The sequence below is a fragment of the Ips typographus genome, linkage group LG4 (genome assembly GCF_016097725.1).
Source record: "Ips typographus isolate SLU linkage group LG4, UJ_Ityp_2.0, whole genome shotgun sequence".
NCBI classification, from domain to species: Eukaryota; Metazoa; Arthropoda; class Insecta; order Coleoptera; family Curculionidae; genus Ips; species Ips typographus.
Genome location: NC_138425.1, coordinates 7,450,809 through 7,473,175, shown reverse-complemented (window position 1 = coordinate 7,473,175; position 22,367 = coordinate 7,450,809). Strand labels below are relative to the sequence as shown.

Genomic DNA, 22,367 nt, shown 5'->3' with positions numbered 1-22,367 from the left:
TCCTCGCCCCGCGACCAGGGGCGGATTCTTTGGGGCGCCGAAGCCGCCGGCGCCCACCTAAGCCCTTATGTGGTATTCTTTATTTTCTCCTTTTTGTCCTTCGTTACTATTCTCTCGAGAATTATATATGGTAGCAAAGAAATTGTCTAGAGGTGAGAAAACTAATTACATTTAGACTTTATGTTGTTTGGTGAATTCTTCCTCTTTAATGAAAGTTTGCTCCAATTTTCTTAAGCACCCCAAGCAACATCAAAGGATTGCTCAGAAAGGCTCGTTCGATATTGTATACCATCAAAATTAGCTTAAAAGCGTCCAGTCTCTATACGTTACTAAATATGATGGAAACAGACGATAAAGTCCGAAATTCTGACTAAGAGTTACAACAACAGAAGCAATGCAATATAGGATATATGAGATTTCTCGAAAATATTTGATAATCAAAAATTGATTGACATAGTCCATATCGTTTGCACTTAAATTACAAGAGAAGTTCCTTTGCAAACAATGAACAAGAAAACCAGGGACAACAAGGAGTATGGTAAATACAACAAACCTTTTCTTAGTACTAGAACACACAAGAGATGCAGAATAAGGAGCCAAGAAAATGTGACAAATATAAGACAAACTTAGAATGAAAAAGCCAAAATCTGGACCAGTTTAGCACACTCCAAAAAGTTTTTTGAAAATTTTATTGTCGCAAAAACAGGTAATAGTAGTGTTTTAGTGGACAGTTCATATACGTTTAGAAAGACGCAAAAAAGAAAATCCAGAAAATTTGTCTTGTGCAAGTGTCTCATCAGACCTCAGACACAAGAACCAAATTTTTGTGCAAACAGCTTTCCGGAAAGAATTCTATACTTAAACCAGGCTTAATTACAACATTGCATAAATCTACATTTGCAGCATTTGCGTAAATCTTGACACAGTGGGTAGTTTGTGATTGGTCAAAAAAAGCACCTTGACCAATCACAAACTACAACCAGTGCTGTGATTTACGTAAATTCTGCATATGTAGACTAGCAGGAAAAGTGAAATTTTGCAAACATTTTTTATGACATTTTTATGATTCTACAATCATTAATTCATACAAGTTTTCCTAGAATCCAAGATTGACCGAAATTAATTACGATTTAAAGTGATTACTGAGAAAAACCAATTTAAAACGATTGTGACAGATTTAGTTAATTAACATCTGGGTATTCATACTGAGAAACATTAACAAAGGTCTGTCGTAATTTGCAATGTTTATACTGTGCATGTGAGGAATTTCATTTTATAATTTCAGAATTGGAACAAGTTTGTTTTCAGTAGAAACAAAAAATCCATTAAGACCCGGATGAATTTACTTAATTCTGAAACACTAATAATTCACATAAATGGTATAAAATATGGTAAAAGCACTTTTTCGTTATTTCACTTTCTTTGTGAAGCTCTTATACCCAGGGTTCTGTTGGACATTCAATATACCCAAATTAAATATATTTTTCAAAAAAATTAACGTATTTTTCGTTTATTATTATTTTCAACTAGAAGATTTCTATGCATCTTTAAAGATCTATAGAAGACTCAAGTTCTTCTGGTTAACTAATACCAGAACTATTTATTCGCCAATAGGTTTGCAAGTGCTTATCTTGCTACATCTTATTCTCACCACTTTGTCCAATTTACAGCATTACAACTCAATGTTTCTTGAAGCAGAATGTTATTTTTTACTGGCAAAAAAACAATTAATTACAGATTGATCAATTAAATGTGTATTAGACAAGATATAATTTTCATAACGTCATAATAGTAACATTCAAAATTTTCGTAAAGACAACTAATTAAATGAGTAAAGAACTGAAAAAGACTGAACGATCATATAAAACCATTTACAACAAATTTTACAGCTCGATGATTTTTGTGACATAATTTATTACATCTTTATTCTGTTCAGTAATTTATTTCACAATGTTAATTCAACATTATTTCAAAATCAAATTTTTGGTAGGTCCATGATTTTTTTGATTTGATTGCCGTATCAACCTCATGGTATCACTGTGTAAAAGAAGATTTCAGATTGATCACCAAGATTTACTTATCCTACACTGATTAAGAATAAGAAAAGATGCATAGAAAGTTTAATACAAAATAGGCACAACATACCAAAATTCAATTCATATAATATATCTTAAATCAATTTTGGCGTTTCTAGGTCATTAACGCCTAATCAAGAATACCACACAGTCAAGTTCAAGAAGATTGTAAATGAAAGGATCTATTCCGCTTGAATTACCGAAGACGCTTTAAGATTCAAGAAGTACCACAAGGAAGCATTTCACTTGTTTGTTTCCTATAGCACCGGCATTCTCTCTCCTACTGTAGCTATTCATGTGCGCTCATTGGTTTCTAGAGCAGGTCAAAAATGTGCGTGTCTTGCCGTGTGGTTGTGTAGTAATGTGTGATTTGACTTAGTTTTGCATACCAAAATAACTAAAAAAAGAGTGTATGTTACATTATACGGAACTATTCGCAACTTGTGTGATTTGAACAATGTTAATGTGGTCCAAAGTATTCTTAGTGGTGCAGACGTTTTTGTTTTACGCTCAAGGTACTTTTTTAAATTTCCCGATTTTTTGTTTTATTAACTTTTTGCTCTTTGTAGTGAATTGTCAGTTTGGTGCTTTATACGACTTAAGGTATTGGAGATGTGTTCTGAAAAAAACATATTCTTGTCCTGATAACGGTGTTAAATACTACATGTACACACAGTGAGTATTGCATTAAATGTAGAGTTTGTGCACTTTATAGAGTATTTTTTAGTGAAACTGGAACGAACAGAATAAGAATAGACATAAGAAATCTTTTATCTTTGAAGTTATCAGGTTTTGATCCGGAAAGAAGAAATGTATTTATCGTACACGGTTTCAATGGAACTGAGAGCAAAACACCCATGACAATTTTACGAGATGGTAAGAGAATTGTTTTAGAGTTCTTCTAAATTTTAAAAATAAGGAAAACTGCAACTGGTTTTGAAAAACTTTTTGAATCATTGATTTTCAAGTGTTTGACCCACTTTGTAAACCTACTCTTTTGTTTTATGTACCTGCATAAATAACAAAGTGAAATTCCTACTGTTACTGTTAAATATCTCCACAATAATAATTATAGTCACGAAAAAATCATATTCTACATTACACGCCAAGTTTGTGTTACGATAATAAGAACACAGTAACACAGATAGGACTTTTGAGATCTAATCAGAGCAATAAGTATATTAGCAGCTGGTAAAAACCGACAGAATGAGAAGAAGTAAAAGGTTACTTGCATAACTGCGGTAGGTACTGTTTACTTTGTTGCACTAAACTGCTAAGTTTTTAGGTAATAGATCTAACAACCGTGTAAAATTAAAAGTCGCTTAGCATTATTCAATTTCTACTTTTGTTTTCATGAAGTTCAATTCAGCCGAAATGTTTTGTAATGAGAGGCTTTTCAATTTTTTTGCTGTTTCTCACACGCTCAGATTCTTAATATACAGGATAGAGTAGAGAGACTGAAAACATTTTCTAAAAGAAGAAAAACAGGATTTTTCTTGATATATTTGAGATTTATATTTCAATTTTATGAAACTGTTTTAAAATTATTATGGGTCTAATAAGTTATTGCTGGCGCTACCGTTTAAGTGCAACCATTCAACACCTTAATAGACGCCCGCTTAATGGAGACATTTTATCGTCTTGATATTCTTTAAACGAAAATAAAGAAACGTTGGAAAATCCAGGCCGATATTTCATGGTTTATAAGAGTAAGTAAATTTTTGGATAATCCCGCGCATTATTTTTAATCATGATTTTTCTGGTTATATTACAAGGAAAGGATCAGTATAGCGGAAACGTTTTAATGGAACTAACACTAAATTACTAGTAGAACAGTTTTCAGTATTAATTATTTAAGAATAAACTGTAAACTTAAACAAGTAAAAGATTGAAAACCACAAACTCAAATCTGTCTTTCAGCATATCTATACAGAACAGATTACAACATATTCACCATAGACTGGGCGGAATTAACTATATTTCCTTGCTATTTGTCTTCATTATCCAACATGCGTCTAGTGGCCCAATGTGCAGCAAAACTATATGCTTTCGTCATGGATAATGGAGGAAAAGCGGAAGAAAGTACCTGCGTGGGACACTCTTTGGGTGCCCACATTTGCGGAATGATTAGCAATCATTTAACGTTGAAACAACATAAAATTGTTGGTAAATAAAGCTTTTAATTGCTATTAAAAAAGTCTAATTAACAATTCTACAGGGTTGGATCCAGCCAGACCCCTTATTGATCGATACGCTACTAAGTACTTTAGATTAACCAAAGATGATGCTTATCACGTTCAGATAATTCACACCAACTCTGGATTCTTAGGAGAGGAGAATCAAGTGGGTCACGTGGATTTTTGCGTTAATGGAGGAATGAGACAGCCTGGATGTAAAGGAAACCAAGTCAGTAAGTACCAGAAAAAGAACTGTAGATATAGACCAAAGGACTTAGAAAATAAACATTCAAATTGAAGTATTGACTTAACATAAGATTTGTTTCAGGAATATCACGTTGCAGTCATTTCCAATCGGCGTGTTATTTTGCCAAATCGGTTAAATATCCTAATTCTATAATAGGTCGACCGTGTTCATCAACGTGTCCCAAAAGAAGTAGAAATTGGGGACTTCGTCCTGGTCGATCTGTACCAATGGGTCACAATACACCTTATGGGTAAGTCCCAAAAGTTAGTCAAATTTGATTTTTACTATACGTTTCTTCAGGGCTTTTGGCACTTACTGCGTGAGCACCGACACAAAGAAGGACTGTCCCTTTGAATGATATGTTAAATTTGAATATTGTGACTTATTTTCTAATAATTATTTATTACCTACAATTATTATGCGATCTCAAGTATACTGAGAATCAAATAAAATTAATATGACGTCACAGTAAGGTTGTCAAAGTGTATAAAAAAAATGTTTCAAAATTAAACCCTAAGCTAGAGTGACCAATCAAATTGTCCTAAAATATCGCTTTATTGATTATTCAGATTTGTGACGTCATATCAATTTTGTTTGGATTTTGGTATAGTTTCATTTTTTCAATATAGAGAATGTTTATAAATGTGGTTCAAAAAAAACTTGACAACTTGGTTAACTGTGTTTGTTTCAAATGCAGAAAATACTACACACAAAATGGTTTTAAAGTAGCACTGCATTTTGAGAGTTCTGATTTATACTTATTTTTACAATTTTTTGTTCTCAGCTGAAAGTTAACAGGAGTTTAGGAAAACACAATTTTTTAAATGTTTCTATGTTGTGGTGTAATTTAGTGTCGTATTTATCGTACAGATGGCGCTGGGAACGGGCGCCAAATCGATATGTCAAACAATAGACATTCGATTATTTGTTTTTTTTTTATCCCAGTCGGCTTCGGCCAAACAGAAAAAGACAGGGTTGGAAAAATCAAAGTGGAAAATGGTGTAATATGCCGATATAACTGTTGCATTGTTTTATATTGTTATTTATTGTGTCGTGCTTCGGTAATTTAAGTTGTTCACTTAATTGGGGTTTAGGGGGATGTTTTAAATTGTTCACATTCAGTCACGTGAAAACAATTTCTTCCAGTTCAATTTTTCAATTGTTTTCTCATAATTGGGAACATTTCAATTCCTCCCTGTAGCCTAATTTGAAGAAAAAGGTCTCTTAAAAGGTAATTTGTAATTGCTCTTTAGTTTATAATGTGTAATTTGATTTGTTTTAGTAAAGGTTTTATAAAATGGATACAACTGACTTTGTTGAAGATTGGTTATGTTATGACACTGTCCTTGGAGAAGGGGCATATGGAGAGTAAGTTTAATGTTAACATAAGAGTCTCAGTTTTTGTGTCTTGTCCTAAAACTGAAGTTTAAAATATTTTAATTTGTTCAATAGTGTATAAAACTTTGTATAGAACATAAATCTGTAGTATAAAGGGTGTCACTCTAGTGATAAGTACAATAAAATAGCTAAGGAAGAATTGATGTAGAAAACTCATTAAAAAAGGGTATTAATTAGTCAACTGGCACTTTAAAACTGTTATGGTATGGTTTAAGACACTTGTAGAAGACTCTGACACTTTTTATAAGGTTCTCAGTAGCATTTAGAGGTCTCTGGCAATTTAAAACAGTTAAGGCAAGGTTTAACACTTGCAGAAGACTGGCACTTTTCAGAATATTTTCAGTAGCATTTAGAGGTCTCTGGCAATTTAAAACAGTTACAAGAAGATTTAGGACACTTGCAGAATACTGGCACTTTTCAGTAGCATTTAGAGCTTTCTGACACTCCCAAAATGGTTATAGAATCTTCTGGCAGTTTAAAACAGTTATGGGAAGGTTTAAGACACTTGCAGAAGACTGGCACTTTTCTGGATTTAGGCAGTTAGGCCTAAAGGTTAAGGATTCTGGCAATTTAATTCCAGCAAGTTTTTCAAGCCACTTTTTACTACTGGAAATAATCTATTTCCTTTAGTTCATCAATATGTTAAAGTTATATCATTTGTAATAAAGTAAAATAGCTTCAAAAATAGCAAGCCCTTAAAAAGTAATTTTAAACTGTAATTTAAATTTATAAGGTAATTGATAATAAATAAGGAATATAATAAAAGACAATTCCAATATGTATTTACTTTCAAAGGTCCAAGCAAAGGTTATATCTGAAGGATTATCATAATTATTCATGTAACATCAAAACTTAGTATTGTTTTTCTTTATGAGACTGCAGGTACAGTGAGAATAGAGAAAATTTAAAATAATATAAAAATTTGTTTTGTGTCATGGCATGTGTAACTAACAGTGAATTCAAAAAAATCTTATTTTAATTTTAAAATTTGCTTTAATTCCCTTTTGGTTATAACAAAATTTTGCTCTGAATTTCAGGGTTAGACTTCTAGTACACAAACGAACTGAAGAAAAAATCGCTTGTAAAATAATAGACCATACAAAATATAAAGATGCTAAAAGCAATATCCGCCGTGAAGTATTAATACACCGTTTATGTAATCACGAAAATGTGATCAAGTTTTTTGGTCGAAGGGAGGAGCCTCAAAAGGAGTATATTTTTTTAGAGTACGCTGCAGGAGGCGAACTTTTTCAAATGATTGGTAATAGATTACTTTCTTTGCCGCAAATCTAGTCTAAACTGATTAAAATTTAAGAACCGGACTTTGGCATGCCTTCAAGGAACGCTCAATGTTTCATGAAACATCTACTTAATGGCGTGGGCTACCTTCACAAACTGGGCATTGTTCACAGAGATATTAAACCTGAAAATTTGTTAATCGATGGGAAGGGTGTTCTTAAAATTAGCGATTTTGGCATGGCAACCCTATTCCGAATGAAAGGAAAAGAAAGAATGTTGGAAAAAAGGTAGGTTTGTAGAGTTTGCTAGCTGTATTAGAGGGTACCTGCTTACTACCACTATAACAGCCATATATGATATGGCACTTTAGGTGCGGTACCAAGCCATATTTAGCACCAGAAGTATTCAAAGGGCCTTACTGCGCTAGACCAGTTGATGTGTGGAGCTGTGGGATTGTTTTTGTTGCTATGCTAACTGGAGGTATGTGGTATTATGTTTTTTGTCTAGCAGCCTTTACAAAATTGATGGTGATTGGTAACAAGACAGTTGTGTTACGTAGAATTGCCTTGGACGGACGCCACAGTTGAAAATGAAGAATTTCTAAGGTGGCGTCAAGATGATTATCTTACCGAAACGCCGTGGTCAAAGTTGGGTAACACAGCATTGAGTTTAGCTAGACAAATCCTGAATGAAGCTCCTGCAAAAAGGCTGACCTTGTCTCAAATCCTAAAGCATCCTTGGATGAAGTTTGAGTTTGACAGCGGTAAATTCAATTTTTGTTTTGTTTTTAATTTTAAAAAACTGTTTGTTTGCTTGTATATCAAAAGACGCTGCTTTGGTACTATAGCTGTATGATTGTTTTGAAATTCATAAAGCTAGATTACCAAAGCAGTGTTTTTGATTTTTTCATCATGAGATTTGGAATTCGATATTTTAGTTAAACATACAAATCTTTTTCTAAATTTCAATATTGCTTAATAAACACATAATTCCTTTCTTAGAAGTGTCATCTGACCAAACTGATGGTCATCCGTCTCAACCAACCAAACGTTGGAACTCAATGATGGAATCAGAGACTAAGAACAGCAGAGAAGTGCCATTGGTCGCGGTTTCTCAACCTGCAATGGCAATTAACGAATCTTCTATTGATCAGCTTGTCAAGAACATTAGAACGACTAAAAATAGAGAGACCGTCTGTTTCACTCAGCCCACCAACCTCGACACGCTCGTTTTGCAGTTCACTCAGAGTCCAATCACCAGAGACAATTTCCATCATATGGTCAAAAGGATGACAAGGTTCTACGTTGCCTGCGAGTTGGAGAAGGCGTTGGAGTGTCTTGGTTCAGTACTGGACAGTTTGCATTATTCTTGGAATGTGGATGCCGCTGGAACGGTAAGTTTTGTAAAATTCGTAAACATCAAGCTTAAATTAAAAAATTCTTAGGTCACAATATCGACGGTAGATTCACAAAAAAATCAGCTGACATTCAAAATTAATTTCTTACAAATGGATGGCAAGATTCTAATGGATTTCCGACGTTCTAAAGGCTGCGGCTTGGAGTTTAAAAAGAAATTCATCAAGCTGAAGCAGTGTCTTGGTAGTATTGTACAGCAATCTGACTGTACTGCTTTAGAAAGCAGTCAAGATACTGTATAATAAGTGTTATGATTGTTTTCGTATTTTGTTTAATTAATTTAAAGTTTAAATTAAAGTGCTATTGTCACTGAGTGCCTCTGAAAGTATTTTTGTATGGTTTTTAAGCCTATTAGTTGACAATAATGTGTTTTTAAGACAGTTAATTAAATACTATTATAATATGTTTCTTGTAAGCAATATTTTTCAATAAAATTTGTTTGATAGTTGTTGTGTTTTGTTCATATACACCACTTCTTTGCTTTTGATGTTTGTTGGATGCAGAGATTAATTTTGAGGAGAAAGAAATAATTTTATGATAAGTAAACAAGGTACTACTCGTGACGTCATCAGTATACTAGATATGTCAATTATCTTTTGAGAGTCAAAGTAATTTTTTGACATTTGACAAATTAATGCTATAATAATTGTGGTTATGTTATGATGTTTTTCTGTTTTTTAACTTAAAATCACAAATAATTTATTTAAATGATTATTTAGATCATTTCATTTTACTGTAGTACAACAAGAATATTTTTAATTTAACTATCAACAGTGAAAAAAAATCAAGATCATATATATCTTTATTGTACAGTGCAAATAACAGCAAATTGCTAAACATGTCTTTATTTCGAAAACCTAAGAAAAGTAACATCCAGAGAAGGGTTTTTACCGAAAATGAAGAAGATGACAGTGAGTCTATGGATTTCCAGGAGAGTCGTTTACCAGAAAAAAAATCTAGCAAGAAGGATAAGGGCAAAAAGCCCAAGCAAACTTTATTAAGTTTCGAAACTGAGGAGGAAGGAGAAGTCTTTCAGGTATTAATTAAGCAAATTAATTATGTCAGGAATGCATGTTACCCACTAAGTTTCATTCTTGAATTAGAGATTTGTCTATTGTGTTTTTGAACCACTGGGGTATCAAAATATTTCCTTGAATGTTACTCTTCTTATAGAGGACATTTCACATTAAGCAGGATGTTTTACACCCTTTCTAAAGAATTTTGGTGTTTTTTCATTGTTTATAGATTGAGCTTGTTGAGCCTAGTTTACCTATGCAAAAAAACTGATAGCAAATGTGTGATTTAGAAGACCAATATTACACATACTTTTATTACTTTTAGAGAAAATGTATCAGTTTAGAGGATAATATCATATTTATTAAGTACATAGTTGCAATGGTTTTTTTCAAACACTTTTTTTATGAAAAGGGGTTTTAATAATGCTGTATGTACAGTGAAGAACACTTGAATAAATGCAAGGCTTTGAATGTCTAAAAGTTGTCATATAAGTTCTGTAATCTTATTTATTTTTGTATTTTTGGAATCGCCTACTGGACAACCTTTGTTTAATATTAGTTTTAAGACAATGTACAGGTGACATTCAAATATATCCAGGACTTTCCAAGGAGTTCTGAGACAAGCAACAAGGCCACAGTCTTATATAAATAATCGGTCCCATCATTCCCAGCCAGACCGAAAAATGTATCTCTGTTGCCCTTCCACCCTTCTAAGTCCTCTTGTTAAAGAAGGGTGGGGCCTAAATAATTGTTTTTCTGGGGTAACTAAAGCACTTCTCAGAGAAAAAGTTGTAATTATGTGTGAGGAACCCTCATAAACCGCCAGTAAGGTTATTTATGAAGGGATAAAAAAAAGGGGACTTCTCCCCACACTTTAAAGATGTGGTATTAGTAATTAAAGTCAAATAAAATAATAGATTTGTCAGAGTTTCAAGTGTCTGTAAACTTCTGAAGGGCTGATGAAAGCATTTCTCCAAATTAATTAACACCAAATTATAAAATATTAAATATTTTAGGTAAAAAAGTCATCTCATAACAAAAAGGTTATGCGTATGTTTGAAAAGGAAAAGAAGAAAAAAGACAAAGAAAAACCTGAAAAAGAAGAACCAAAAATAAAAGAGGAAAGAACTGAAGTCGTTACTGACGATCTTGTTCTAGTTGTAAACCAAAGTCATAAAAAGCCACCTACACCGCCCCCACCAATACTGAGCGGTAGAGATGCTTTATGTGCCGGCAAAAACGATATATCCTCTGAAGATGAAGAACCAGACCTTGATACGTCTGAAAGACATAGATTCTCAAAACCTGATAATGTGAAGAAGGTCTTGGAATCCGGTGCAATTCCAGACGCGGCAATGATTCACGCTGCTAGGAAAAAACGTCAGCGAGCCAGGGAAATGGGCGATGTGATACCACTAGAAGAGGAAGAGCCTGAAGACAATGGTCGATTAGTACGAGATGACGATAACGAAGAAAGTGACGAAGAAAGAATCGACATGGATGTGAATTTAGTTGCTAAAAGAGACCACGAACGCAGACGAGAACAATTTTTATCAGCTCAGGATTCTGATCATGAGCTGGATGAGTGGGAAGATCAGCAGATTAGGAAAGGTGTAACAGGTGCAGCAATGTCAGCGGCTCAAGAAATGATGCTACCATATCAGTTAGCACAAGAAACCAAACCTAAAGTTCAAGTTCCGTTAATTGATCCAGGAATACCAAGAACCCCTGAAATGATAGCAGAGAAATTGCGGGAACATTATCGTGAAACATGCGCTTCTCGAGACGAAAATGTAGCAAAGCTAAAACAAATTCAGGAAGACCTTGATCAAGCACAAGAAGAGCTGGAAGATTTGAAAGTGAAGGCGCCGGAAGCCGCTGAAAAATACAGATTCTATCAAGAATTAAGAGGTTACATCACTGATCTGGTGGAGTGTTTAGACGAGAAGATCGGTCCAATCTCCGTTTTGGAACAGCGAGCTGCGGATTTGACGGCGGCCATGTCAAAGTTTTTGATAGAACGACGAAGGCAGGATGTTAGGGATCAGGCAGAAGAAGCTACAGGTAAAATGCTAATAGACATAATTTATGGTTTTTAAACTAATATAACTTTTGTTTTAGGCAAATGTTTTATGAAGAAGACTCCCGAAGACGAAGAAAAAGTACGCAGGGCTGCTGAGAGAGAAGGAAGACGATCACGACGGAGACGAGCTCGAGAGTTGACAGCAAATCCAGGCGTAGCAAAACATGTTGAAGGCATGTCAAGTGATGAGGAAATGTCTCAACAAGATTCGCTATTTTTCGACAAAGAAAAGCAGGAAATCGAGCAGGAACTGCAAGAAATTTTCGAGGATGTCGTGGAAGATTACTCGTCAATTGTAAATATTCTAATCCGTTTCGAGCATTGGCGAAGCAAGGATCCGGCAGCTTATAACGAAGCGTATGCTTCGTTGTGCTTACCGAAAGTTGTAAGTCCTTTAATCAGGTGAGTCATTGTTTGTTTCCATACCATTTAAAAAAAATGGAATATTGTTGTTTACAATAATGGGCAACTTGCGCAGTTGAATTTGTGACACCTTGAATAATTAGTCCAAATTATTCTCATCAACTAAAAGGTAATAAATTAGCTTCATAACAATGCAAACCGCATAAAGGTTTGTTTTTCCATTTCCAAATAAGGAGGCTTTGAAAAAAGCTAAAATTCACTGTTACTGTTAATTCTTGTGGTCTCTTATAAAGCTTTAATAAAAGTAAAGAAAGGTTGGTCAAGATTTGCCCTAAACTGACAATTATTGTTCTATAATATAATTAGTCTCACCAATTTTGGTTTCAAAAAATGTCATTTATATACTTTGTTAGGTTGAAGCTAATATTTTGGAACCCTTTAACTGAAACGCAAGACCTAGAAAAAATGGATTGGTATCGAACATTAGCTCTCTACGGACTGCATGACGATGAAACCGAGAGTACATTAGCCAAGGATCCGGACGTTCATTTAATACCAAACATCGTGGAAAAAATTTTAATTCCCAAGTTATCTAACTTAGTAGATACCACTTGGGATCCACTATCCAGTTCGCAAACACTACGGCTTGTAGGCTGTGTAGGTCGATTTATTCGTAAATACCCTAACCTCGGACCTGAAAGTTCTACGTTAATCAACTTATTTAATGGCATTCTGCATAAAATGAAAATGGCCTTAGATAACGACGTGTTCATACCAGTAACACCCAAAATAGCAGACAGTAAAAATCAGTTCTTTCAAAGACAGTTTGCTAGCGGTTTAAAATTACTGAAAAACATTACCAGTTGGCAAGGGATTATTAACGAAACCAAATTGAAAGAGTTGGCACTAAATTCGTTGTTGAATCGATATTTATTAAGCGCTCTTAAATTTTGTGTTTTAACAGATGCCGCGCAAAAAGTACGGCTTATTAGTCAAGTATTACCAAGAGTGTGGTTACAAGAAAGCACTCCCGAATTTAAAATGTTTACTTTAGCTATAGGAAATTTGCAGCAGCAGCTAGATAAAAATAATCCATTGCACTTAGAATCAATTGATATTTTGAATGGAATAATGAAATCTTTAAGAACTCATAAATAGTATTAGGTTGATGAAGTATGGAATAAAAATGTAAATAATGTATATTTCCAAAAGATTAATAAAGACTCTTGAGAAATTACTTGCATGAAATAGCGTTTGAGACTACCAGTACGACATTCTATGCACAAAGAGCTAGAAAGCCACAGCATCGCGTGAATTTGGCACCTCTTAAAGGTCTCCAATTCTCGCCATATTTTGTCTTTCTAGCTCTTTGTGCATAGAATGTCCGACACCTAGAATAAATACCTATAGTCGATAAATAGAATTCTACTCTACTTATAACACACGGAGTCCCAGTGCTAGTTTCACTGCACGCAATACTTACAAATTCCTGAATACCGCGGTCTGTAAAATGAATATAGAGACACAGTAAAACAATTATAAAATAAACAACAGAATTTACTGGCAAAAAAACAATAAACTGGAATGAAACCAAAATTTGTAGTTTTAATAAAAAAAATTACTCAGCTCTAATTATCCTTGTCCTTTCTTGGAGATAAAGCTTTCTTTCGTTGGCTAAACATATACATATACAGTTGAGGAAACACTGAAATACGTCAACACTCAATTAAAACCAAACCTTACACTGCAATTACAGGTTAAGTTGATAAAATACTGTAATATACTTACGAGGAATGTACAATAACATAAGAAACCATAACAAATGTTGGTAATTAAAAATAAAGTTATATTTATTGGGCATTTGTATGGAGTATAAATAGTCTTTGCCAACTTCTTGCTGTGCAGCATAAATGCACAATAACTCTCCAGTTATTCCAATTGGGTAAAGTACAATAAATGTTGTATATCTAAAAATAAAAACAAAGTTTTCTACATAAAGGGTTTAGTGTTAAGGGTTTTTATAGTAATAATAATAAATAAATGAGTCATGGAAGAAAATTGACATATTTCCAGTCACATGTTTGTGTTACTTTTTTCTTCCAGACACATGTAAATTATTGTTGCAAGGATATTCAGTGAAACTTTACTAAAACAGCATTTATATTTACTGCTTTCCAACATCATTTACAAAAACAGGTTACAAAGGTCATGAAAAATATGCAGTGAAAAATATACAGTAGTCCTGTAAAATGTGATGACACTAGAAAAATACCACTATTGTATGGTAATTAAACATGACTAGCTTAATTGAATAGAAAGTTTAGGTTTGATAATCTTACCTTAAATATTTAAGAGGGTATGGAATTGTACCAAGAAGATTTAACGTGTAGTTGGAATATCGTATAATTTCAGTGATTGACCAGGCAGTCAAAGCTAGGGGTAGTCCCCAGCTGGAACGGGCACTGTCTGTTGCAAGTAATACTCCACATACTACTACTACACGTGAGGCAACCTATTAATAGAAATAAAATAGTTCTGAACATCATGGATAGGTAATAAAAGTTAATAAAAATACACAGGAAAGGCAGACAAACAACATCTTGTAGGGAAAGGAAATATGGGAAAACCCTGCTATATTATACTGACTTGACAGTTACATTAAAACCCTTTTTAGTAGATAATGAAAATAGTCACCAATAATAAGCAAAACAAGTTGGAATAGTTTTTATCATGTTCTACAAAGTTTTAGTACTTTGAACAAGCAATTTTCCCAGACATTACTGATCAACATGAATATAATTAATTGTGCAAATGTTTAAATCAATTTAAAATATTCCTAAAACTTATCCTATATAGGTATGACGTTGGAGACTAATTAACAAAAACCTCCACAAAAATATTCCAGTTTTAATTTTAGTTAAAACTGAATGCTTATCAAGTAAAATTAGATAATGAGATTAAAGAAAATGGATGTCTAATAATATTGTAATTCTTCCCATATACAGAAACAAAATTATTAGCATTTAGCTGTAATAAATCTGATTTTTTTCTGAAACTAAGTCATCAGAATAGTAGTTTTTTCTTATTTCTTACAGTAGCTTGAAACATTTATTTCACCTACCTGGAAAGCTGTCATAACAGCACTAGACCTGACCATTCCAGTAACTGCATGAATTACTTCAAGAATAGCAGCATTTTGGAATAGATTGACTGTGCAGCTCACTGTTTCATACAATGTTTTATCTCCTGGTTGAATATGGTAAGAAATAAATTGATACAATATTGCAACCCATCTGAAAAAAACATTGAAGTGATTCTTTGTGACTAAATCACCTTTCTGAAATTTTTATTTTTTTTTTAATAGTTCCTTATATGAAATCAGAGTTTCTAGCTTATACCCTTGCTGATACATATATCCTATTTTTTGCTAAAATTCAATGCAACAGAATTCACATTTGAATTGAGTATGTTTCACTTACTAAATTATTAAAATACCTAAGTACATTTTTTAAATCTTATTTAGTTTCTTACTACTTACTACATTTAGAACCTCAATACAGGCAGTACTAACAGTGTACCTAACCTACTTACCCTATTGTTTGTATAGAATTGTAGGCCACCAAGTAGCACTTTTTAAAATCAAATCCTGAGGAGCCCTTTGACTTTCCACTAGAAGATTTCTCATTTTTGGTACTTACTGAAGAACTTGCCATATTAACAAGAGAACTATTTTAAACCTACTGAAGTTGCAAAAATTATCAAAAACTGCTGTAATCCATTCGCGTATAACGGTCCCGATTTAAAAGTGACCCTAAAACGGCACCGAGTACACAATTTGGGGTCAACCTTATACTAACTGGTGCTGCTGACTACAAGCTGGTACTGAACATTGACAGTACCAATGGTAATTTGTAATTCAGTCCTGCGTACTTGTAAGGTGGAAAACAAAGTTGTATAATTAATGTTGTCTGTTTAAAATCCATAAATTAACAACCTATATCATAGGGCAGTGGGGCAGAAGATCACTTAACCTAAAATTTCCTTACGGAATGTCACAATTATAAACACAAAACAGCTGATCGTTCTACTGCGCCGTCACTTCTCATGTCGTGGAGGACAAACAATATTTAATTTTGTATGGTATATTATAACATTATTCCCTACATATTTTTGTAGCTTTATTCTGGGCAAAAAAATAGTGAAATGCGGGTATATATAACCAATTAAAACTGTTTTTCAATTTGGAAGGAGCAAAATCTCTGATAATTATATTAGAATATTAGTAGGCACACCATATGTATTATACTAAACCATGTTTTAAGACAAAAATTGAATTAAAAAAATGTATTTAACTTAATAAAAAGTGTACAACCACTTAAACATAGAGAATCAACAATTTTTGCGTTTATTAAAATGGCAACTAATTAAGTCTTTGGTATTTTATACACATTTTGTAACTAACATACAGATACTCCAATTGTATAATACGTCGCACGTAAATATTTTAGATGTTACAACTTATACTATCACTAACACTTAGATATGAATCGAAAAATATGTTTACAAAAATATATATACAGCTTCAATTTCTTAGTTATTAAATAGTTTGTAATGTAAACTTGAATCTACACAACAATTATTTAGAAAGATTTCAAATGAGCTAGATAGTAATTAATAATTATTTTAACAAGTCTGAAATAAAATCGCGTCGTTTACTTAATATTTAATTAACGTCACTTAAGACCTTCAACTACAAAAAATACCCTGTACTTAATATAATTGTTTATATTGGTATTTACAAAACAGTCTATACAGTTATACAAATTCAGTTGTTTGCTTTTACAGCACACTCTACATACCTATAAACCAACAATTTTTCATAAATGGGTCACATATGAAAATACAAATTTTTGCTTTTTTATTAAATTGATTTGTGTAATAATAATTGAAAAATATAAATTAAATACATATGCTGTTATTACGTAAAAAACATTGATTCCCACTTAATGTATTCACAACCATGCACTCATATTTTTTAAACATTAATAAGATGAATGAACAAGTTTAAGCACTCCTTCAAAACCGCTATCAGTACAAACACTCACAACATTCTGCATACTTTTATTATAATTATTATTACATTACAGACAACACTTATTATACATTTAGGACAGTTCATTGAGGTACAGTTTGTAGGTACTGCACTGGTTCTCTCAGTTCATTAGGCAACAAATAACCATGGGAATCCAAAAGGTCCGTATGCGAAATAGTTTTTGGCAGTGGCGGAGGTCGAGGTAGTGTTTTCATTTTGAGATCGTTGATTGTGGTTTTAGAGTTATTATGCTTCATTGTCAGCTCGTTAGATGATTTCAGGATGGGGGAATTCATAAACTCCGACTTGCTTCTCTAAAATGAAAATGCCGCTTTATTCTCGGTCTGGCACAGACTTTTGAGGAAATTAATTATAATCAGGTAAATACCAAATTTGTTATTCTGTTTGTTTTGTTACTTCATCATGGGGGTACTAGTAAATTATGAGTAAAGACCTTTTTGGGGGCTTAAATACATATTAGCTTACGCCTTCGGGTGTATCACTGTGAAAATTAAATGATGTTGAACAAAATATTTGTTTGGTTGTAAATGAAGTTGTGCTGAATTTATAAATTTATCAGCGCTGCTCATACAACAGAATGAAAATAATTTAATAAAACGTTACAATTAAAAACATTTGTTCAGACACGCACAACAAGATAGGTACTGCTTACCTTAAGTGACTGTACATTGCTACAATAAGCTTCTTCCAGTACTTGTTTGATTTGCGGAAAAGTAATCCTGTGTTTCGGTTCTGTCTTCCAACAATTTTTCATAAGTTCACATATTAAGGGAGGAGCATCCTCTGGAGGTATTAGCATTATCCCATCCAAAATAAGTTTCACTACCTATATAAACAAAAAACATTTAAAATATAAGTTTCTTTAGGTAAATGTGTTGAAGCAACCTCTTCATTGCTATGTCCATAGTACGGCTGTTTTCCAAAGCTGTATATTTCCCACAGTACTACTCCATAGGACCAGACATCTGATTCCAATGTGAAGCGACCGTAGACTACGCATTCAGGACTCATCCATCTCACTGGCAGCATTCTGTTGCCCCCAATCTAAGAAAAAATGCTAAGTTTTTAAACATGATCATGTGGAGCCACCACATGACCACAAAGTATTTTACCTTCTGAAAATCGAAGAACGAACCCAAGTTTTAAGTTTATAAGATTGACAGCAAATAAACCTACAAAAATATTTGATAATCTTGTGGCAAGCAAAAGCATATTCACCTTGTAGTAATCGGAAGTATACACATCTCTGCTCATACCAAAATCAGCGATTTTGACTGTAGGCCCGTCAGCAACTAAGCAGTTTCTGCAGGCCAGATCTCTATGCACAAATCTCTGAGCAGCTAAATACTCCATACCGCAAGCAATCTGAAGCGCCACGCTCAGAAGCTCTGATGGTCCTAGTTTTGGAATCTTCAACTCATCCAAATGAAGACGCCGCTGAGATCGTAGAACTTCAGCTAAATCACCATGTTGCATATATTCGAAGACCATCATATGGTTTGTAAATTCTTCTTCGACTATTTTAGTAGCTGCATCTGGAGATGCTTTATTTAAAATTTTATATCTGATGAAGGTAGGTGCAGATTACCTTTAAGTACCACTCCAATGAATGAGAGAATGTTTGGATGGCGGAATGTGCTCATAATGTCTACTTCCCTAAAGAAATCTTCTTCAGCTTCACGGGTTGCTTCTTTTTTTAGAATTTTGATGGCCACTACTATGGGGGGTTGATCTGGGGAGTGTTGTAGTCCACCTGTAAAAAAGACAGATCTAGAGTAGGATGGACCAGTATTTGTAGAATCAAAGATAACAAATATTTTAAAATATTAGTCACCTTTATAGTAACGGTTTGTAGTTTCTACTAAAAGAGACTAAATTGCGTGCATGAATTCAAAAAAGATGATTTTTTTTTTCAAAGTATGGAACCTTGAAAACACAAAACTTAAACCATTACCTATCTTAAAATTTCTAGTAAAAACTTACAGCATATTTGCTTACATGTATAGATAACGCTTATCGCAAATTTATACTTTAGTTAGTTAATCATTGCGGTGAGAGATACACCACACGTACGACGGGAAGTGTAGTTAGTATGTAATCATCCATAATAGCGTGAAAAAGGATGCTTTAATTATTATTGTACCAATCATAACGTGAATTGCAGCAAAATTTTTACGTCCTCAGCTATTTTCCGGCATTTGATTCCTAACGTAAGTAAAAGATTCAGTATGTTTCTGTAAATTGTTGTGTATAGAGAGTCCCTATGCTAATTGAGGTCTGAACATTTACAGTATAAACCACAATTTAAAAAAAGATTTTATTTGTTTTAATGTTATTTGTGTATTTTAAAATAAACAGCTTTTTAATGCCACGTTTATTCTCTACAAAATGGAATTAATAGGTGATGCAGCTTGACCGTTCGATTCCTACTTAAAATACGAGTTTGACCTATTATTTTGCATTTTAAATAAAACCGTAGTTTTGTATAAAATAATCATTTTGAAGCAAGCTTATATTCAGAATCCAAATTACAAATTTAAATTAACAGATAACACAGGATGTCTTGAAAGATGTGTCACTTTAAAAGCATAAAAATAATTTCAACTTGCGTAATCTAAAATTTTTGTAACCTAAATCGGTTTCATTTTTCTTGCAGAAAATGTCACGAATAGCCAAAATTTCTGTACAAAAGTTTGACAGCACAGACGAAATCTTGTACGACTTTGACAAGAGTATGGGGCTTGATAAAAACATTCTATCCATATGCAGAAAGGTGGATGTTCCTGAATCAACTAAAATATACGGCCTAATGTTTATGCCAGTAGGGACTGACAATGATGACATCGAACACTATATTTCAGAAAGCAATTACGAAGAAATTAAACACAACGATCGTCTTAAGGTAGTGTTTTCTTTGCAATATATTCTAGATCGTATCGTGAAATACTTAAAGTCAGATAATGAGGATGAAAGGCAGATTGCTTTTGAAGATATATACAAACATAGTTTGGATCCAGTTTTTATAGATAATCTAGAGCGAACTGGAATTGATGAAATTATTTTAAAAACTTTTGTGGAAGATTTATTACCTTCAAACTTCCAGTTGGGTATTCTCAGAACTATAGTGCACTTATTTTCCAAAGACTACATTGACAACACTTCTATAGACATTTTGTCAAAATCTTTGAGAATTATGAAGATTACAGATACAAGTAATGAAGAAATCAGGTTTGTTCTGTCTCTTTTGCATAAGATTCTTCTCAGTACTAATGAAGTTTTCAAGCCTTGGAAGGACCGAATTTTGAATGAAGTGCCATTAAACGATATAGTTGTTTATATGTGGTATACTGCCCCAGCACTTCAGTTCATGTCACTTTCGTTGATTAACACTATCATAAAAGTATGTAAAAGTAATAAGAAAGAGCAAATTATTAAGCAACTTAATCAAAAAATGATTAGAGAGAAGATTTATCAGTGCATCATAACCCCAGGAGATTTAAGTAGGAAAATGGAACATGAACTTTACGTATTACAAACCTATTTGTTAAATCTTTTTACTGGAGCCCTTAACGAACAGATTAATGTGGAAAAGAATAAATTATTTGAACGTAAAGAGTTTGAATTAGAAAAAGAAGACATGCGAAGGATAACCATTCTAATGGATTTTGATGATACCAATTTACGAAATCCCGTTAACAATATTTCAGTGGAAGATTTAGCGTTCAATAACAGAAATTCTACAATATCTTTAGCTTCAGTAATGTCAGATGACAGTATTAGGTCCGTGAGAAGTCGTCGTCCCGTATCTGAACATGTACAAACGGGTTATATCAGTTACTTGACATTAGAAGCATTAAGGTATTATAAAGAAAATCACCATAAGAATTTTTATCAGTCACAAATTGAAGAGCATTTGTATGAACCAGGAATATTTGTAACCAGTGAACGAGTGATAAGAATACTAGCAAAAATTTTACATATTGGTTTGGATCCGCCGGACAACAAAAGTACATTTTACCAACCTCTAGTGTTTTTTTGTTCTTCTAAAACACCATTTCTGTTAGAACTATTTTCTCGGACGATGTGGTTGTTGTCACGAACTCGCAGGGAAATGAAAGCATCGAGTTACGCTGATTACGAAAAAGTTATGACCGTATTACGTAAGCAGGTAAAAATGGCATTAAAAACTAGACCATTAGAGTTTAAGAGCCTTACCATCGAAATGAGCAATATTACATTTCAAACGGTCCAAAACAAAATAATGAGTGATAAAGAACAAGAAATGAAAAACATGCTCGAGAATCATCCCTGTTTGCAGGAACTGAAAGAAAAGTTCAAGAAACCCAACAGGGAACACGTAATTCAACATCGTATCAAGTGTTTGATAGACGGACAACACTTTATACAGATTGAAGATAAGAAAGGATCACAAGACAAAAAGAAATACTTAGTTCGTCTTGAGCTCAGTAAAAACCAAAAAGAGTTCACAATTTCAGATGAACAAAGTAAAAAACGTCCCCAAGAACACTACCTCATAGAAGACGTTACTCACATCGTAATAGGAAAAAATTGTCAACACTCAAACTTATGCGATACACCTGGTCAAGCTTTTTGTATTATAATCAAGTATGATAAACATTTGCAATTTAAAGCTGATGACGAAAAAACTGCGGCTCATTGGACCGATGGTTTTCTATTACTAACCAAAAAAGATACTGCCGAAAATTTGAGTTCATATTATAAACAAGACCTTAATACAATGATAGAGATGGATATAAGGCTGCAGTTGATCGAGTTGCAGACTTATCATATCCCAAAGAGTCCTCCAATTGTGCCGTCACTACCATCATTGCCTAGACCGGAAGTGCCTCCAAGACCAAAAAATTTAAAAGCCAATAGAAATTAATTATTGTAATTATTAAATCATATCATTTCGTATTCTTATATCTTTAGAGCTACACTGTTTTGATGATATGCATTGCTGATTGTTAAAACATCTTAAAATAAATCTTGTTTCATGTTTCAGCTTCTTAAAGATATTCCCAAATGCAACAATATTTTTGAACTTATTTTGGTATATTGAACATTGAATTTTACATAATGCTATTATTCCCAAATTTTATTTGTTTCGAGTGTTTTAGGATATTAGATTAGAACGAATGTCTACGACCTAATCTGAATCTGTTTCATTGATAAAACGAAAATATCTAAAAATGCAGGTAGCTTCGTGGAGCAAAGATT

At 33.2% G+C, this 22,367-nt stretch overlaps 6 protein-coding genes across 9 annotated transcripts in view; 4 read left to right on the top strand and 2 right to left on the bottom strand.

Moving 5' to 3' along the window:
• The first annotated feature begins 33 nt into the window (after nt 1-33).
• LOC145728622 (phospholipase A1) lies at nt 34-4,912 on the top strand. 2 transcript variants are annotated; one of them, XM_081979002.1, is made up of 9 exons: nt 34-152; nt 236-706; nt 2,195-2,590; nt 2,645-2,750; nt 2,803-2,951; nt 3,996-4,241; nt 4,294-4,485; nt 4,581-4,749; nt 4,800-4,912. In XM_081979002.1, the coding sequence occupies exons 3-9, from the start codon at nt 2,533-2,535 to the stop codon at nt 4,855-4,857; spliced, it is 978 nt and encodes a 325-aa protein (XP_081835128.1). In that variant the 5' UTR covers nt 34-152; nt 236-706; nt 2,195-2,532; the 3' UTR covers nt 4,858-4,912. The 2 variants fall into 2 exon arrangements, with proteins under 2 accessions (XP_081835128.1, XP_081835127.1); XM_081979001.1 differs by having other exon boundaries at nt 68-706.
• A 529-nt stretch (nt 4,913-5,441) lies between these two features.
• On the top strand, nt 5,442-8,997 carry grp (serine/threonine-protein kinase grp). Of its 2 annotated transcripts, none has more exons than XM_081978991.1 (8): nt 5,442-5,730; nt 5,787-5,867; nt 6,935-7,158; nt 7,213-7,423; nt 7,507-7,616; nt 7,696-7,899; nt 8,138-8,529; nt 8,581-8,997. In XM_081978991.1, the coding sequence occupies exons 2-8, from the start codon at nt 5,797-5,799 to the stop codon at nt 8,791-8,793; spliced, it is 1,425 nt and encodes a 474-aa protein (XP_081835117.1). In that variant the 5' UTR covers nt 5,442-5,730; nt 5,787-5,796; the 3' UTR covers nt 8,794-8,997. The 2 variants fall into 2 exon arrangements, with proteins under 2 accessions (XP_081835117.1, XP_081835116.1); XM_081978990.1 differs by having other exon boundaries at nt 5,782-5,867.
• A 195-nt stretch (nt 8,998-9,192) lies between these two features.
• On the top strand, nt 9,193-13,250 carry LOC145728602 (PAX3- and PAX7-binding protein 1). The gene is made up of 4 exons (XM_081978972.1): nt 9,193-9,587; nt 10,584-11,631; nt 11,689-12,052; nt 12,427-13,250. The coding sequence occupies exons 1-4, from the start codon at nt 9,390-9,392 to the stop codon at nt 13,169-13,171; spliced, it is 2,355 nt and encodes a 784-aa protein (XP_081835098.1). The 5' UTR covers nt 9,193-9,389; the 3' UTR covers nt 13,172-13,250.
• Nucleotides 13,251-13,554: 304 nt separating this feature from the next.
• On the bottom strand, nt 13,555-16,051 carry Hacd1 (3-hydroxyacyl-CoA dehydratase 1). Its single transcript, XM_081979014.1, has 5 exons — nt 15,605-16,051; nt 15,135-15,306; nt 14,353-14,525; nt 13,802-13,980; nt 13,555-13,718 (listed from the first exon to the last, which is right to left on the bottom strand). The coding sequence occupies exons 1-5, from the start codon at nt 15,724-15,726 to the stop codon at nt 13,642-13,644; spliced, it is 723 nt and encodes a 240-aa protein (XP_081835140.1). The 5' UTR covers nt 15,727-16,051; the 3' UTR covers nt 13,555-13,641.
• Nucleotides 16,052-16,245: 194 nt separating this feature from the next.
• The window catches only part of LOC145728609 (BDNF/NT-3 growth factors receptor-like), a 36,930-nt gene continuing 30,808 nt past the window's right edge, over nt 16,246-22,367 (bottom strand). The window contains exons 6-10 of one of the 2 annotated variants that reach the window (XM_081978986.1): nt 18,715-18,879; nt 18,345-18,670; nt 18,012-18,170; nt 17,779-17,952; nt 16,246-17,419 (exon numbers count right to left, since the gene is read on the bottom strand). In XM_081978986.1, coding sequence (XP_081835112.1) covers nt 17,189-17,419; nt 17,779-17,952; nt 18,012-18,170; nt 18,345-18,670; nt 18,715-18,879 — 1,055 coding nt within the window. In that variant the 3' untranslated portion in view covers nt 16,246-17,188. The remainder of the gene's footprint in view (nt 17,420-17,778; nt 17,953-18,011; nt 18,171-18,344; nt 18,671-18,714; nt 18,880-22,367) is intronic. The other variant, XM_081978987.1, reaches the window with a different exon arrangement.
• Nucleotides 19,164-22,148, top strand: LOC145728604 (engulfment and cell motility protein 1-like). Its single transcript, XM_081978974.1, has 2 exons — nt 19,164-19,336; nt 19,783-22,148. The coding sequence occupies exon 2, from the start codon at nt 19,786-19,788 to the stop codon at nt 22,030-22,032; it is 2,247 nt and encodes a 748-aa protein (XP_081835100.1). The 5' UTR covers nt 19,164-19,336; nt 19,783-19,785; the 3' UTR covers nt 22,033-22,148.

Coding starts and splice junctions, on each gene's coding strand:
- LOC145728622 (XM_081979002.1), top strand. CDS start 2,533: ATGTTAATGTGGTCCAAAGTATTCTTAGTGGTGCAGACGTTTTTGTTT. Junction 2,751..2,802: donor AAATACTACATGTACACACA/GTGAGTATTGCA, acceptor AGTATTTTTTAG/TGAAACTGGAACGAACAGAA. Junction 4,242..4,293: donor GAAACAACATAAAATTGTTG/GTAAATAAAGCT, acceptor ACAATTCTACAG/GGTTGGATCCAGCCAGACCC.
- grp (XM_081978991.1), top strand. CDS start 5,797: ATGGATACAACTGACTTTGTTGAAGATTGGTTATGTTATGACACTGTC. Junction 5,868..6,934: donor GGAGAAGGGGCATATGGAGA/GTAAGTTTAATG, acceptor TCTGAATTTCAG/GGTTAGACTTCTAGTACACA. Junction 7,424..7,506: donor GAAAGAATGTTGGAAAAAAG/GTAGGTTTGTAG, acceptor ATGGCACTTTAG/GTGCGGTACCAAGCCATATT.
- LOC145728602 (XM_081978972.1), top strand. CDS start 9,390: ATGTCTTTATTTCGAAAACCTAAGAAAAGTAACATCCAGAGAAGGGTT. Junction 9,588..10,583: donor AGGAAGGAGAAGTCTTTCAG/GTATTAATTAAG, acceptor TAAATATTTTAG/GTAAAAAAGTCATCTCATAA. Junction 11,632..11,688: donor TCAGGCAGAAGAAGCTACAG/GTAAAATGCTAA, acceptor CTTTTGTTTTAG/GCAAATGTTTTATGAAGAAG.
- Hacd1 (XM_081979014.1), bottom strand. CDS start 15,726: ATGGCAAGTTCTTCAGTAAGTACCAAAAATGAGAAATCTTCTAGTGGA. Junction 14,526..15,134: donor CTGTTATGACAGCTTTCCAG/GTAGGTGAAATA, acceptor TTCTATTAATAG/GTTGCCTCACGTGTAGTAGT. Junction 13,981..14,352: donor TACCCTCTTAAATATTTAAG/GTAAGATTATCA, acceptor TTTTATTTTTAG/ATATACAACATTTATTGTAC.
- LOC145728604 (XM_081978974.1), top strand. CDS start 19,786: ATGTCACGAATAGCCAAAATTTCTGTACAAAAGTTTGACAGCACAGAC.